General features: G+C 37.1%; 2 protein-coding genes across 2 annotated transcripts; one reads left to right on the top strand and one right to left on the bottom strand.

Annotated features, from left to right (window-relative positions):
• The first annotated feature begins 1762 nt into the window (after nucleotides 1–1762).
• LOC120329571 (bile acid-CoA:amino acid N-acyltransferase-like) lies at nucleotides 1763–4748 on the top strand. The gene is made up of 6 exons (XM_039396225.2): nucleotides 1763–1797; nucleotides 2148–2315; nucleotides 2720–2818; nucleotides 3184–3284; nucleotides 3374–3611; nucleotides 3725–4748. The coding sequence occupies exons 2-6, from the start codon at nucleotides 2153–2155 to the stop codon at nucleotides 4519–4521; spliced, it is 1398 nt and encodes a 465-aa protein (XP_039252159.2). The 5' UTR covers nucleotides 1763–1797; nucleotides 2148–2152; the 3' UTR covers nucleotides 4522–4748.
• Nucleotides 4749–9512: 4764 nt separating this feature from the next.
• LOC120330301 (14-3-3 protein beta/alpha-1-like) lies at nucleotides 9513–13868 on the bottom strand. The gene is made up of 4 exons (XM_039397189.2): nucleotides 13530–13868; nucleotides 12176–12359; nucleotides 10129–10227; nucleotides 9513–10063 (listed from the first exon to the last, which is right to left on the bottom strand). The coding sequence occupies exons 1-4, from the start codon at nucleotides 13700–13702 to the stop codon at nucleotides 9779–9781; spliced, it is 741 nt and encodes a 246-aa protein (XP_039253123.1). The 5' UTR covers nucleotides 13703–13868; the 3' UTR covers nucleotides 9513–9778.
• Nucleotides 13869–15764: the final 1896 nt, after the last annotated feature.

Genomic DNA, 15764 nt, shown 5'->3' with positions numbered 1-15764 from the left:
TAAACCGCAACAAATATTAGAAATGTCTGTCACTGTCCAGTTCGTCGTTTATCAATCCAATTTAATTGCACTAATTGGTCAAGTGTTCTACAACCAAGTAACGGAATTTGATTTGATGAAGCGAATTGTCCAACTCATTTGAAGTTGTCTCGACTCTCGAGCAATGTGATTATTAACGCGATGATATGCTGATAGCAATTGGTGTTTTGGTTGTGGAGTTGACGCAATCTTCTGTTGCTGTGTTGTGTCTGCAAGACCAGAGAACTGAAGGTTGATTAAGAGTTCTTCAAGATTTCCGAGTCCCGTAGTCTGGTAGTACTCGCCTTCTTGTATTAAGCAAACTCCAAATCAAATTTTGCATAGTCAATAGTCGTCATCCACGCTCTTACAACGCTGCCACCAATTTGTAACGTAGCGGGGTTTTTAGGCGATGGCGTTCGACGGTGATATACTGTGTAGAAAAGACCGTCTACTTCCTCGCTAAACGACAGCTTAATTGACTTTTAAATACTGGCAAATACTCGGCTATTCTGTTGCCCCAGTCCACAGGTTTACACGATCAACAGTCAAGAAATATTCACGGTGCACTTTTGTATTCAACGCTAGGATACGATACCCAGCCATGAAGGTCAGAGAACAGAAAAGAACAGTGTGTCCGATGCAACAGACACGACTTAAAAAAAACAAGTAATCAAAAACACGTGGCAACACAACAAATGCGCAACGCATAAGCGCCACACAGTGGAATGAACGTAAGACTACGTATTACGTTACATACAATACTGGAATCATTTTGTGTTTTATCACCACACCATTTCGTATTTCACGTGACTGCAATAGATTTCAATCATATTCAAGTTGTGGAGTTGTTAACATCGAGAAACCAGGCAGGTTATACATAAAAGAAAGTTAATAGCGCGAAGTCTCACCGCCCAACACGTTATAGGCTTCTTGTAGAGCCTCATCATAAGTAGTAAGTCGCTTATAATCTACAAGTATGGCAGTCGGCACCAATGATAATAAATAAAGCGGTGCAATAACGCCGTCTTCGCGTTCTGAATATTCAGGCTTGGATTACCGTGGTTGATATCTGCCGCAAACACGTTTGGGGCTCTTTGCGAGAAAACACAAGTACTGTATAATCACGCGAGATAGATTTCGCCGCGAGAGAATAACGCTCGTCCCTGATAATAAATTAGAATTTCGAAATACAAAAATTGACGCACGGAGCCAAAAACCGAGTCTTAGGGATTCAAATCCTCCGGATTCGGTAATCTATATCGCCCATCCCTACTTGGGAATATCTGAATTCTTACTTTTGTGCTATAATTCTGGAATAAATCCTTAATTACCATCCGATAAAGGCACTCACAGAACAGCAGAAATACTCTGCCCCTACTCCACTTTGATAACTTATGGTACCGACGCAGAGATGATTGGCGGATGCCACGATTCCTTACTTTATCCTAATGCCTCAGTATATCTTTTCAGTTATTTCAACCAACAAAACCATTCCAAATATGCAAATAAATTCAAACGGAAATCCTCTTCCGTAAAGTAACGCATCCCTCATGCGTAGCGAACCAGCCGTGAGCGAACTATATTCAGTAAAATATGATTACACGGCGAAGGTTTGCGAACTTTTGCAAGGTAGGGCAGTTCGCGAGAATTATGTTTAATACAAATGTGCGAATATAATGTTGTACGGTCCATGGTCGATAGCTCCGTGGTTTGCGATAAAAGTCATGTATTTTAAAATGATGTTCTTCTCGCACCAATGCGTAACACAGAGCAGAGGTAAAGTGAATATATAATTGATCATTCGGTTCGCGTTTATTACAAACGTATCAGATTTAGCAGTGTATAAATTCGTACTCTTGACTGGTTTTCTTTGCGGAGGTATAATTATTTACTCTGACAACAGATAAATGACCTTCTACTGTCCACTTGCAGTCTGCATTTGGTGTTAGGTTCGACATTCGAAAATTGGTCCTATTATATATTTTCTAGGAATTGCATTTTAGCTAGCGTTTTTAGATAGAAAAATACAGTCGTGTGGGAATAATTAGCAAAGCTGCTGCTGCCTTCCGTTGAACCTCGTTTACAGACTTTTAGAGAAGTCGTCAAGCCTGCTTGCTATATTTCAGTCATAATGTTAGCAAGACGATCGAGGTATTTGACAAGACAAGTGCTCAATTCATGTTTGCTTGTTAGAAGTATCGGAAATGCAAGTCATGGATACATCGGTACCGCTAATGTTTTTGTCGACAAGAAAACATCATTGGCCGACGAAGCGGTTTCTGTCAGCATTTCAGGTATGTATGGTTAACATAAAAATTGGAAGTATCGTCTGGTGAATGTGCATTTCAAGAAATCTATCCGCTCCATTATGGTCGTTATTCTCAACAGCCTTACATTTTCACGAATGATAAAGCTATACTGATATAACTCATATAGCAACAGTGAACAAAATATATATTCTTTATATTTGTGGTGATAAATATTTTGATTAGCATTAGAATATCATTTATGCCCACAAATCGGCATTTTTTAGGTATTTTTGAAGGATAGCCCGAATAACTGCATATCGACCGAAACCTTTAGTGTAACTATATGAACTCGAAAAATGATTAAAAAATTGATTCATGTATTTTAAATATGTCACCTAATATTGATAAATTACAAATAGCTAATAAATAATGTGCTTGTTTAACTTTAGGTCTTGGAGCTTTTCAGAAAATAACGTTGCACGCATTTTCACGTCAACAGAGCGGGTCAATATTTGAAAGCTTTTCGCATTATATTGCTGATGAATCAGGTTTTTATGATATCCGATCACCTTCATCTAAATAGAAAATCCTATTTCAAGTTGGTATTTCAACCCTTTCTTGCAATCTGTTATTCAGACCTCATGCTAATTGATATGTGCTGTGAATATTGTGAATACAGTATTCAAATGAATTAAAACATTTAATAAAAAAATACGACAAAATACATTCGCTACTTGGCTCGTCAGTTAGATTCATTCATAGATCCACAAAGTTCAACTTTTAATAATTTGGTCATTATACCTTCATGCTACAATCATTGTTTTGAAATAGGTTATTCAATACAAATGTTGTTATTGTCGTTGACAATTCCACAATTCATGGATGTGTGAAATGTACTGGAATTTATTTTCAGGATGTATCATTCTGAACCAACATCCTTCGCACGGTGGAAATTTCGAAGGAATAGATGGAATGGGTCCTATAAGTCATTTAGTATCTTCCCCGTTAAATAAGGTATGAACGTTTTCTCATAAAACCAGACTTTGTAAATATTTTCTAATTTTTCGAAATATAATATCTTTTTGCTCATTAAATATTTACAGCGTAAATATGAACGCTTCATGATAAAAGAACCAAAGACACCATTTACTGTTGATTTTCGTACATATGATAACTTTTGTCATTCGCTCGAATCAATCGCCGATCAAGGTTTGGCAAAGAACCCACCGAATTTGTCTATTGAAAGAACATATATGTCCCCAAACGTGCAGGAAATCAGTATTTGGGAAGGAAGAGTGAGGGCCACTCTTTATCTCCCTGAAGGAAATGGGCCTTTTCCAGGTAAAATATAATATTATCGCAAAGTAAAATATCTCGACTTCAATTCGTGACGAAAAGTAAGCAATATTATTTCACTTTCAGGATGTATGCTTGTATTTTATTTGTGCATGTAGGTGTGATAAGCATGAGCGGAGGATTTCCAGGTGCCATGAAATTCAAGGCCGCTCTACTGGCTTCTCGAGGATTTGCAGCATTAGCTTTGAAATACTTTGGTGAAGATGATTTACCCAAGGAATACATGGATGTAGATATAGGCTACATTGAGGAAGCTTGCACTCTCTTACAATCTCATCCTAAAGTTGACGGAAGGAATGGTGTTGGTATAATTGCCAATTGCTTTGGTGGTCTTATCGGCTTAGCAACTGCGAGTGTTGTGCCTGAAAATCTTGTCAGATGCGTCACCACAATCAACGGCTGGCCATTCATCTTTGGAAAATTCCGATATGGCGATGAAAAGTGGTCAACACCTAAAAACCTCAAGAAAACCGTAAATGTAGATAAAGACGGATTAATACACTGGTATTACGAATACAAACCTGCAGCAAATGAAGAAACGATTGATGTTCATGATAGTGACATATTTCATTTTTACAGACGCCGTAACACATCGTATATGTTTGTAATTGCGGAAGATGACACATACGTGCCAGCTGAACTAGCTCTGAAACCTTTGAGGCGGAAGTTGGAACTATCGGGTCATCCGGACTGCGAGATTTTATTTTATCCAAAAGCAGGACATTTAATCGAGCATTCGTATAATCCCCACACTGATGTAGCATGGACTTTAGGCGAACCTCATAAAGTTGGTGGTGTGCAACCATATCACGCTAAAGCACAACAAGATTCATGGCCAAAGATACTGGACTTTACATACGAAAGACTGGTTGGTAGACCGCGTCCCATCTATTAATTCTGGAAAGAAAATTTTTGATTCGTGTTATCGTGTAAACTTTATGCCCCGTAAATTTCGTTATGCTATATTCATTTAATTAACAGCTTTCCGCTTGTCATGAGGTCGCGATACAACTTATTTTTAATTCCAAAAACTATAACATGTTATCATGCTCACCGTGAAAAAATAAATAGAAATTATATTTATTTTATCGCTACCTCAAATAAAGCTTTGTATGGTCTCAATGTTGGCATTGCTGTCGTTTGAGATTCGCAAAATTAGATGAAGCATGGCCAGGCACGAATAAATCAAAACGCAATCAGTGTTGAGATGGGGTCAAAGATGTTCGACATCGCATGTAGAAGCATGAGTTCCACCAAGCTGTTAAAATAATATATATAAGCGATTTGATTGCATACAGCAAATGATTTTGTCGTCTAAAATATAATTTGATTGAATCGATGGTATCGTTTCAATATTGAAACATATGAACGACAGGACCGAATCAAAATTTAACATTCTGTCTCAGTGTAACTAGGGCGATACTCGAGTATGTAGTGGCAAATGTGGTTATACATACCAGATTTGGATCACTTACATTAATTCAGATCAATTACAACTACTCTCTTGAATATTTCAATTACATTACAATTACTCCGTGCAAAAAATATCAAGTTACAATTGCATTACAATTACAACAGAGCAATGCTCAAATATATGAACACGTTACACAGAGCGAAGCAGTCCCTACCCTTGACGGACCTCCTGGAGTATGCGCACCAAGATGGCGCACAACCTGAACTCAGGTTGTGTACCAGGATATGGTTCAGGTTGTGCGACATCTTGGTGCGCATACTTCAGGAGTACCCCCTTGGATGCTACCGCTACCCTCAAAAAAATTCCGATTTTTGCGTAGCAAGAATTTACAGAATCAAACCAGACAGCCCGTGTTCCCATGAATTTAGCCTATTTTATCACAGCTATTTCTAGACTAATTTTTGATTACTACTATTTATTAAACTGCAACTCCTAAGAAGGCAATATGATGATTCACTCATTTGATTCAAACTTAAATTTCCGAAACACAACTAAAAACTAACGAATAGCATTCGAAATCGCAAAATGAGGTAATGTTTACAACCACGACTGAAAATCTGTCTGAGTGTCTTAACGGATGCGAAAAGGCATATTGTTACGTCACTTTTTCTTGCTGATTGGCTAATGTAACGAAATAAAAAAGGAAGGCGATTCTCGAAAAACGTCCCCTGAAAAAATATTCCGCCCATTTTCGTGTTACTGCGGGCCAGATAAAAGGACCCGTAGTTTGTGACCCCTGGTGTAATTGAGCCAGCATTTTAGCAAATTACAATTACACAGAATAAAAATGACTCAATTACATGAAAAACTGTAATTAATTACAAATGATCCAACTTTGATACATACACAATAAATCCTAACACCGACAATGCATTTGTATTTCTTATAAACCCCGGCTGATAGTCTTATAAACCCCGGCCATTTGAGACGCATCAATATGATTAATGTTATTCATCCTACTCCATTGTCATTTCAGTAGTCGATAGTTTACTTTTATATTATTTGGTTCCCAAACGCCATTGCTGGCGGGAAAATACTGAACTACATAGCAGTATTTAGTTTTCCTATACCCTCAAATAGGATAGGATAGGATTGACATATTTATCCCGAGGGAGAGTAAAGCCGATAAGACGGCTTATCCATATGGCGAACCACGGCCTCTCGTCCGGTTACCATTCCAAGTCGGGTATGGGATTAGTTTTACTGTATTGTTTGTTTTGGGAAGCATGGACTTGGTGGTGGAGGAAGCCGTAACCGACCAGCGGTTACGTGAACCACCCAACAACGGCGAGGAGTCCAGCAATCCTCTCACACATAACCACCCCTGCATGGGATTCGAACCTGCGAACCCACGCAGAGTAGTTAGAGGTGCGGTGGCGAGCGTATTCCGTATTCCTTCCAACGAGCGCCTAGCCCGTTGAGCCACACCGCCGCGCGTGTGTGGCGTTTCCCCTTGGCTCATGTGCTTGGGAAGGAACCCTGTAAGGAAGCGTTAATTAATTCGTGATTGGGTGGACGGTGGGCACTTAGTGACCAACGGGTCAGCGATTCGCTATCACTTGTATATACACCACAAGACGGCAAGTAGATGTCTTACTGAAATGTTCCTTGAAAATGACTATAGTCTGGTTGGTCTGACCATCATAGTGTTCATTCACACTATTGCTATGAGTAACCTTCTACTTTGTGATTTTGTCTTCGATAAATGAAAATATGAGACATTCCCAAAAATTAAGCCCTAGTGTTATTTTTCGAAAGAAAATTGAAATAGGAAAAATAAGACCCTGTCTTATTTTCGGGGAAATACGGTAGTAACCCAGTTCCTGGCAGTAAGATCTTGTAAGTCGGTTTGCAGAACAAAATATTTCAACACTAGTATTATAATATAGTTATATACATACAGTGTATAATCACAAAATCGAAACAAAACAAATTATTCAATTTAGAAATAAAATTCAGTTCATAAAAACATTTTTTGGCAGAAATCCCACCAATAAGCAATTTGTAGCCTACTAGTGGTCCATGCTGTCGTGGGTATAAAGCAGTGGTTCTCAAACTTTTTTAGTCCCAGAGCCGCATTTCAAACCTCAAAGGTATGAAGAGCCGCACACAAACAACGCAAGGTAAATTAGCAACAAACTTTAAGCGCGTAAATAAAATACTAAGTCATCGTAACAACAACACACGTAACAACTAGGGCTGGGCAAAATTTTCGAATAACAAAATATTCGAATGGCATTTTTCGATTCGAATATCCGGTACCACGTGACTTGCGCCGCTCTGCTTGGACACCGAACTCGAGCGTCTCCAACTCAATCGTGAATTGTGCGAGATTTCCCAACAGCGCTCGCTATCAGAAAAAAAAAAGAAAAATTTGAAAAGTCGTCTTTGCGTTATGGTGTTATATGCTTATTTTTGCACTTAACGTATCCTTTCAATTCATCATTTTGCAAAAAAAAAAAAACGTACCGACCCGACCGTTCCGTAAATTTAGAAACGTCAAACCAGGTTAGGTATTTAAAATAAATTTCCCAGATTCAAACTCGACATGCTTGGTGACATGTCATTAGCCATTTCTTGCATTACCGAACATAAAGTTGCTTAAAATTAATTGTTAAAATGACTTTTCGGCGTTTCATTGTGAAAAAGGCGATTTTAGGTCGTTAAAACACTCTAGTTATGTAAACAGCATGGATTTAAAAATGACCAATAGTTTTTCCAAAAGCTGGTATGAGTTACTTGTATGGAAAACACTCATTAAGTTGTAACCAGATAAGAAATGTAATGTTCTACTCCCTTTAAAGCACTTTGTATTAGCTCTTTAGTGATCCCTTCCATCCTTTGCCAAGTAATGTTTCGAATATGTTAACATTTTACTCGCCCCTGCATGGCCGTTGAGCCAAGAGTAGAACTTAAAATCAATCGTGAACTTCGTTGTAACAATGCACACCGACTCGAACGAATTCACGAATTGTTGCGTCTATTATCATCGAAAATGATTACAATTGTTAAATTTTGAAGCATTTGGGCAGTTAATTAAGCCTCAAGACATGACCTAATCAAAATCATTAAGTGAAGTGCTGAATTTGCAAATTCCGTAAAGAAAATTGAGCATTACTCAGTACGTATTTTAGCTATAATAACCATCGGGGTGTTGTTTTGTTGAAAAAAAAAAAGTTAGAACTTGAAGGAATTAGGTATAATTAGAGTCCGACCCTCTATTAGGCACAAAGGCCTAGAAATGCCTTTTTTGCCAATTTATTTAATCGCTATTTTAAATCAACATTCAGGATTCACGCAATCGTAAATTTGTTAGGTTTATCTATCTAATACTAAAATAACACGGACACCATAGGAAAGCATGAGAAACTTAAATATCATTATAATAAATATCTGTATCTCGGTTACCGTTCACTTTAAACATGCACAGTTAATTTACAAGCGATGATACGGAAGATCGAATCCAAGGCAGAGGATAACCTTAAAATAGAATTAATTTGGTTTTGAAATCAGTCCTTAAATGTATTCAACAGCTGTCGCTGATGTGAGCGCAAGGGTATACTAGAAATATGAAATTTCGATATTCGGCGACCGCTTATTCTTGCAAAAACGAGAAAGGGCGGAAATATAGAATACCAACTTTAGGATGTCGCCGCCAAAACGATCGCGGTGACAAAGACAATCAGCAATTATGATAAAATTAACCATTAAAAAACGCTTTATTGCCGACATTTTAATGTTTCTATGAATTTCCAAATGGAGTATCGACCTCCGACGTTCTGGATCCCTGTTATGCATAAAAAAAATATTCAAATTATCCGATTCGAAAAAAGATTCAATTTTGCCCACCCTACTCTAACAGCTTTTTAATTAGGCTTTGATTTCTAATAAGTTTGTCAAAGCGGGTCGTAATCGTTGAGGATGCAAGCTGCAGTAGCTGCTTGAGATGGTCGCCAGATTTTTCGGGACTATTTTCGATTACTGTAACAAAATTAAAATGCTATAGAAATAAAAATAATCATCGAGTTATTTGATTTATACATAAGATCTGGAAATGCGACAAAAACTGAGAATCCACGAAAGCAAGCCAATGATTACAGCCATGTCTAAAATCTTTCCAAGTGAGAAGTGTCCGATTGGCCGCGAAAACGCTCACTGTCGCGTCACTATTGCATCTTATAGGTTAGTCAACGCTACGCAAATAAACACGGGGGAATCCATTCGACTAACTAATAGACTTCAGCATTTTAATTTCAAGTCAATGATTAGTTTTCAATGAAAAATTTTCCATGGAAATTATTAATTTTTTAAACATTAACGGGTGTCGCAGGAAAGGTTGTTGAGAGCCGCATGCCCTAGTTTGAGAATCACTGGTATAAAGTAACAATTATATTTTTGACTCTCCATCACAGTGCAGTTATATATATAGTCTATTAAGCAGCAAATTGGAGAATGCATCGGAACAAAACCAAAATGAAGTAAATATACTATATACAAAAAAATAACATCAAGCCTTCATTGAATGAAATTTTGAAAAGTTTATTTGAAGAAGATTTAAAGACAGTTTAGTGGGGATATACCAAATAAATTTTAATCCCAGTATGAAGATCTGATCTAGTATCTGTTTAAAAACTTTGAAACAGATTTGCACAAATAATTGTATCGTTAGAAAGCAATATCAATCAGGTAACAAATCAATTGGTGGACCATCTGAAGATGACCACATACTGACATTGTCCCTTATGAGTTGCATAACTATGGTTGAGTCTTTATATGCATCGTCCCGGAAAGCATCCAACTCTTGCAATGCCTCCTCAAAGGCTTCCTTTGCAAGCTTAATAGCCCGCTTGTTTGCAGCTTTCACTTCATATAAAAAAACGGAGTAGTTCAAAACGAGGCCGAGTCGAATTGGGTTCACTGGCCGTAAAGAACTTTCTGCAACTTCGATTGCTTCTTTATATGACTGAAACATTTACAGCATCAAATTATTATGACAGAATGTTTTCCTTTAACAAATATAAACATTACCCTATCAGCGGTGCTAACTATCTTTCTCCTCCTATCTGGATCACCAACTACTTCTGCTTGATAGCGAAAATAGTCACCTTTCATCTTCAGGTAAAACACCTAAGAATTGTAGAAAATTTTGAATGGAATGAAAAAATTTATTTAAATTTAAAAAGTGAGATAGGACTTTTTCTGATCCTGTAAGATCTTCACAAATATTTGACCTAGCTATTTTAAATAGCAATAGCGTACATAGCAAAAATTGAAACGCAGTCAAATTCACAAGTTTGATTACTAACGGAAAATAAAACAGAGACCAATCCTTCCCCTATGCGCTAGTGCAGTAGTTCCCAAACTTTTTGTTCGTGCGGCACCAAATTATTAGGACAAAACTCACGGCGCACTTACACAGAAAAAAAGTGCTGCCCTTGAATAAAACTCAATTTTGTGAACGTTAATGTGTACTTCATGCCCTGTCAAAGTTTGTAAATATGTGGGCTTGGGAAAAAGGTCTTTTCTCCCTCATCGCTTTCTTTTAAATAATAAAAAAATTACTCATGTTTGCTAATCTCGGTTCAGCAGATAAATAAACTGCAACTCACAAAATTGCAGCTAGTAGTGCAATTGCCTATTGTCACATAACGATAAAGTGAGACACTACGTAACAGAAAGTAAGCGACATAGAATGAAGTGATTGATTCATATGCACAGCATTTTAAAAAAGAAACAATAAAACATTTATGATGAATAAAATATGTAACATATTCAATCATATCATAGATATGTTTAACACAATTCTGTTAACTTCCGGAGAGCAATTAGCAGATTCACACCCTTTGGGAACTGCTGCGGTAGTGGATTCGTAAGCATATAATGCGAAAATGCTGTAGCAGGTTCAGGTATAAAGATTACCATTCCGTGTGATTTAAGTCTTGTACACTAAGATGAATGCTTTTCTGTAACATTTCATCTGCTGGTCCGAGGGAGGCCTATGTTATGAATAGTGTTATTTAACCCCATAGCTACGCAGATTTTTTGAGATGATTCTGTATCACAATGGATCCTACTGACTTAACACCTATAGCACATCTATAAGTATCACAAAAGGACAATTTGGAGGAAATCTTAAAAAAAACGACTACATCATCACAAGCTGTAGCTCCCCAACCCTGCGTTTGGGTTCTAGAAGAATACTGTGACTCCCGTATTGTTCTTCAAGTTCCCATAATTCTAATTCTCTCTATTGAGAACAAACTCAATAGTCAGATAACCATTATTCATGTGCATGTCTTGTAACAGTTGAAATGCTTCTCCAAAGGAGTCTTACATCATACAATCATAGAAATACATTTGTGATAGTGTGCAGCAATACTTTAAATGTGGGTTATTTTGCAAAACTTTTTTTGTGGTTTTAATTTAATATAGGTTAAGATTTTTGGCGTTCACCGCATACATAAAATGGACTTCGTTTGCATGACTTGACAATAACCCAGCACAAATTGGCAGATAATTAGTATGGTCCGTTTATGACATGGTACTGAGAACTCATCGGCATAATTTTGCATTTAGATTAAAGGAATTTACAAGGTTCAGTTTTCATATTTCGAATAGTATGCTAGTTCTATTGGGAGTTGTATTTGCAAAACGCTGCTGTAGTATAATACACGTACCAATATCTTCAGAAATTAATAAAAATGACATTAAACTTTGCAAACTGAGATTAAAATATACCTACTCTGTGCTCAACTATTTCTGTAACATATTTTCGGGTGAAATAAAGCATACTAGACTAATTTATTTGTCTCAAATCAGCTATATTTTATGTTTTGTATGCCTTTCTCAGTATCACATCATCAAACACAATTTCCAAACTGTGGTCGATTTTACCTAAAACTCATAGTAGAAAACTACCGTAAGTTAACTATGTGTAAATAGCAGGTGTCAAAAATTCTGAAAAATATATAGAATCTAATTCATCAAAAAACACTTTCTGTGATAACCCACCTTTAAATTACATAGTAAATCTAAATTATCTATGAAAATGGCTGACAAATGTAATTGAAAATACCTTAGCTTCATCATTAGAGGCCAACCTCATCAAATGATTATCAATGAGTTGAGACACTTCCAGACAAGTGGCCTCAATTTCTGCTTGGATTTTTTCACGATAAATTTGTATTTTTTCAAACTTCCAAGGCTCTTCTTCTTCACATTGCTGTTCCATACTTGAAACAACACGCCATGACGATCTCCTTAAATATTAAAAAAAGAAAATATATCTGAACAGAAAACTTGTTATAACAAACAATGTGCACGAGTATTGCTTATTAACTGAATTAAAATCAGTTGAATTTTGGTCACGGACGAGGATGGCGTGAATTTTTAATCCTTCAAGTCTGAGAAACTACTTTTTTGTGACGAAAATGATATAACGTTAACTACTTGGCCTGCCGATAAAATCAATAGTTACATATTTATCCTGAGGGTAAAAAAAGCCAATGAAATGGCTTAATTATATGACGAACGACAGCTTCTCATCCAGTTACCAGTCCATTTCAAGTATGGGAATAGTTAGCCAGTCGTCAATTATGCTCACTAGATCATTCAATAGAAATTATACTTATCACGCTGAGACATGACGACAAGACAACAAATTTCAAACAATAGCGCTCATGAAATTGGCCATAAAACTTCAAACAATAGCGCTCATGAAATTGGCTCGTATTTTATGCTAGACTCTCTATTGTATGTTACTTTTGTCCAGTGCAAACAATGATTAACAAATTCAAGCCTAAACAAAGGATTTCTACATTTCCCCTTTAAACTTCTTTTACTTGTGTCGGTGTCCCATCTAACGTTGGTTTCTGGCAAGTTTATGTCCCGAACAAATCTTTACGTGTTTCGTGAGATTCATTGTAAAAACATACCATTCTGGCGACCCATACCCGATCTTCATCCTCTCACACCGGAACATGGACATGCCATAAACTAACTGACTATATTGTACACATCGTCGTTGTGTCATATCTCATTGTCTTGTGTATTTTACTAGAGTTTTATTTGTATAGCCTATTTCATGTCTGTTGTTCTATTATAACGCAGCAGTCCTCAACTGCTGTTATAATTGTTAGTAGGGGTGCATGTCGCACATCTGTGTCTCAGGCCAGTAAGGTTTTGAACATGTACGGTATTTCCGTCTCTGTTTTACTGTTTAATTATTATGTAGATACTGTTATATTTTTGAGGCAAATAAACATACATGCATACGTATACACCGTTAATTAATGGATATTTGTTTTTAGATGCATGGCTGCATCAGTGCATGGACTTGATTCAGACATCTGAACTGAACCAAGAAGGGTGGAACCCCTTCCAACTCTCTAGTCATCTAGCAGTTCTTGAATTATTATTTTGTTACTCACAGTTTTCCAACAACGTTCTTATAACCAAAGGAGAACATATTTCTCTCGTCGTTCGTTAAATCAGTGCCCATTTCTGCAAGGGCTTTCATTGCTTGTGACATGTCCCGAAACCTCTCAGCTTGTTCCGCCAACTTGGCACGTACAAGTACGTCGTCTCTTGATAGTCTATTCATGCTTTATTTCATTACGTACGATAATTTACTAGTATACGTATGAAAAAGCCATCAGCGCCATTCCCACCCCAGCATGAACGCCGTTGCTAAGGAAATTGAGTTTGAATCCGGCACCGTCTCGCATGATTGATCGGCACATTGAGAGATTTTATTACCACAAACCAGAGACGATGCATAACCCTGGGTGGTGGCCCGTCGCCTCAATGGACCTTTCCCCGAGCATCGACTTCCTTGTTTACTTCGTGACATTGGCCAATCAGCAAGATGCAAAAAGTGACGTAACAAAGCCCCCTTTTCGCATCCGCTCAGACACTTTTCTCACTCAGACAGATTTTCAAGCGTGATTGTAAACATTACCTCGTTTTCGCGTTTTTGAACTCTATTCGTTAGTTTTCAGTTGTGTTTTGGGAACTTAAATAAAAATCAGATAATTCAATGATCACTCTGTCTTTCTAGGAGTTTTAATTTAATTGCAGTAATAAAAATTAGTGTAGAAATAGCTGTGATAGACTAGCCTGAAATTCTTTACCGGTACTTTTAAAAAACAGATTGTTGTGCGCGATGAATCATAATGATGGATTGAAACACATACCCCATTTTACAGGCGCCAACTCGCAAAAGCACTCTTAAAATAGCCTTGACAACTTTGCAATGGTAAAGTATAGGGAGAATTTTCCGAAGGTCAAAGGTCGGGGAAAGGTCCATATCCGTGGCCCGCGTCACATTTGGAGACTAATCAAAAAATCGCAGTACTTGTTGTTTCGTCATAAAATTAATCGAAAAAAGTTGAATGATGTGCTTGGCAGTCTAAATTGTTATCTGGCTTTCTAACTTTTTGGTCGGAAATATATGCTAACAATATAGGCATCATAGAAAACTAAAAATTAAATGCGGATTCTATTAGCTTAGAATAACTATGACTGATAACTATGTGATTGCACAATAAAAGTGTTTGTTTTGAATTGCACTGTTTACCTATTCTTGGCACTATTGTGGCCCGCGAACAATGCAAAAATAATTTTGTGGCCCGCGGAGCCGACAACCTTGGACCACCCTGGCATAACCTGTAGTAGTATATATTTACGGCATAACAAGGTTGTTATGTAAAATCTATGCACAAACTATGTTAGTCGTTGCCGGCTTGCCACAAACACAACACTGTGATAAATTTGAATAAACCTAGTAGTATATATTTACGAATAAACAGATTTTAATTTAGCAAAACATAAATATTGCTAACCCTGGAATAATTTATGAGTGCGGTATTTATTTTTTTTAGAAAATACCGTAATGACCGTTTGTGTAATGTATGTTTGTGAAAAAGAGTAATCAATTTTACTGAAGTCTGCGTTCATTGACCATGTTGCCGGAAAAGTAGAGAATATAGGACAGAACCGTGGCACATATTTCTTGTAGTAAAAGCGTCTTTTTCGTAGAAGGTGCAACTTTTGGGAATTGGTACAAGGTAATATTTGTTACTAAATTTCTAAGGAACATTTTAAAATTATTTCCAGGAAATGATTCTTCCATGTTCCATCTCAGAATTGAAACTAGAAAGGGTGCTACGGTGACAGACTGGTTGCCGATGAACTCAATACATTTTTCTCCACAGTAGCCTATAGAAGAAACTTGCTAATAGTTTTTCCCGAATGACGACTTCATGGGTAGTGTTACCATGTTTTTGTGACTTCAAAGCGGGACGCCTCCAGAGACAACGACCCCTTATCTGTGATTTTTTAATTTTCCAATTTTACAACATCGGTCTACATTTAGCTATTCCGGCTATCTTTATTGGCCATATTGTCATAAAAATTTCATGCGCATATTCTCTGTCCAAATGTCGAGTTCAGTTCGAAAATTAGAAAGGAATTGACGTTAATACCGGTACAAATAATTCGAATTCAGACTAATTAGCATTGGTTTTACATGCGATACGCCTGCTATCAATGTTAGCGGGAAACAAACGCAATAACGCATTCACCTTCAGTGAGTCGGCTAGCGCTGCGCTACACAGAAATATCAGTAACGTGAACATGTTCGTGTATTATACTGAATGGCTGAA

Source organism: Styela clava, chromosome 12 (assembly GCF_964204865.1).
Source record: "Styela clava chromosome 12, kaStyClav1.hap1.2, whole genome shotgun sequence".
In the NCBI taxonomy this organism is placed as follows: Eukaryota; Metazoa; Chordata; class Ascidiacea; order Stolidobranchia; family Styelidae; genus Styela; species Styela clava.
The sequence above is the reverse complement of the archived record's forward strand: the minus strand, read 5'-3'. Positions and strand labels throughout refer to the sequence as shown.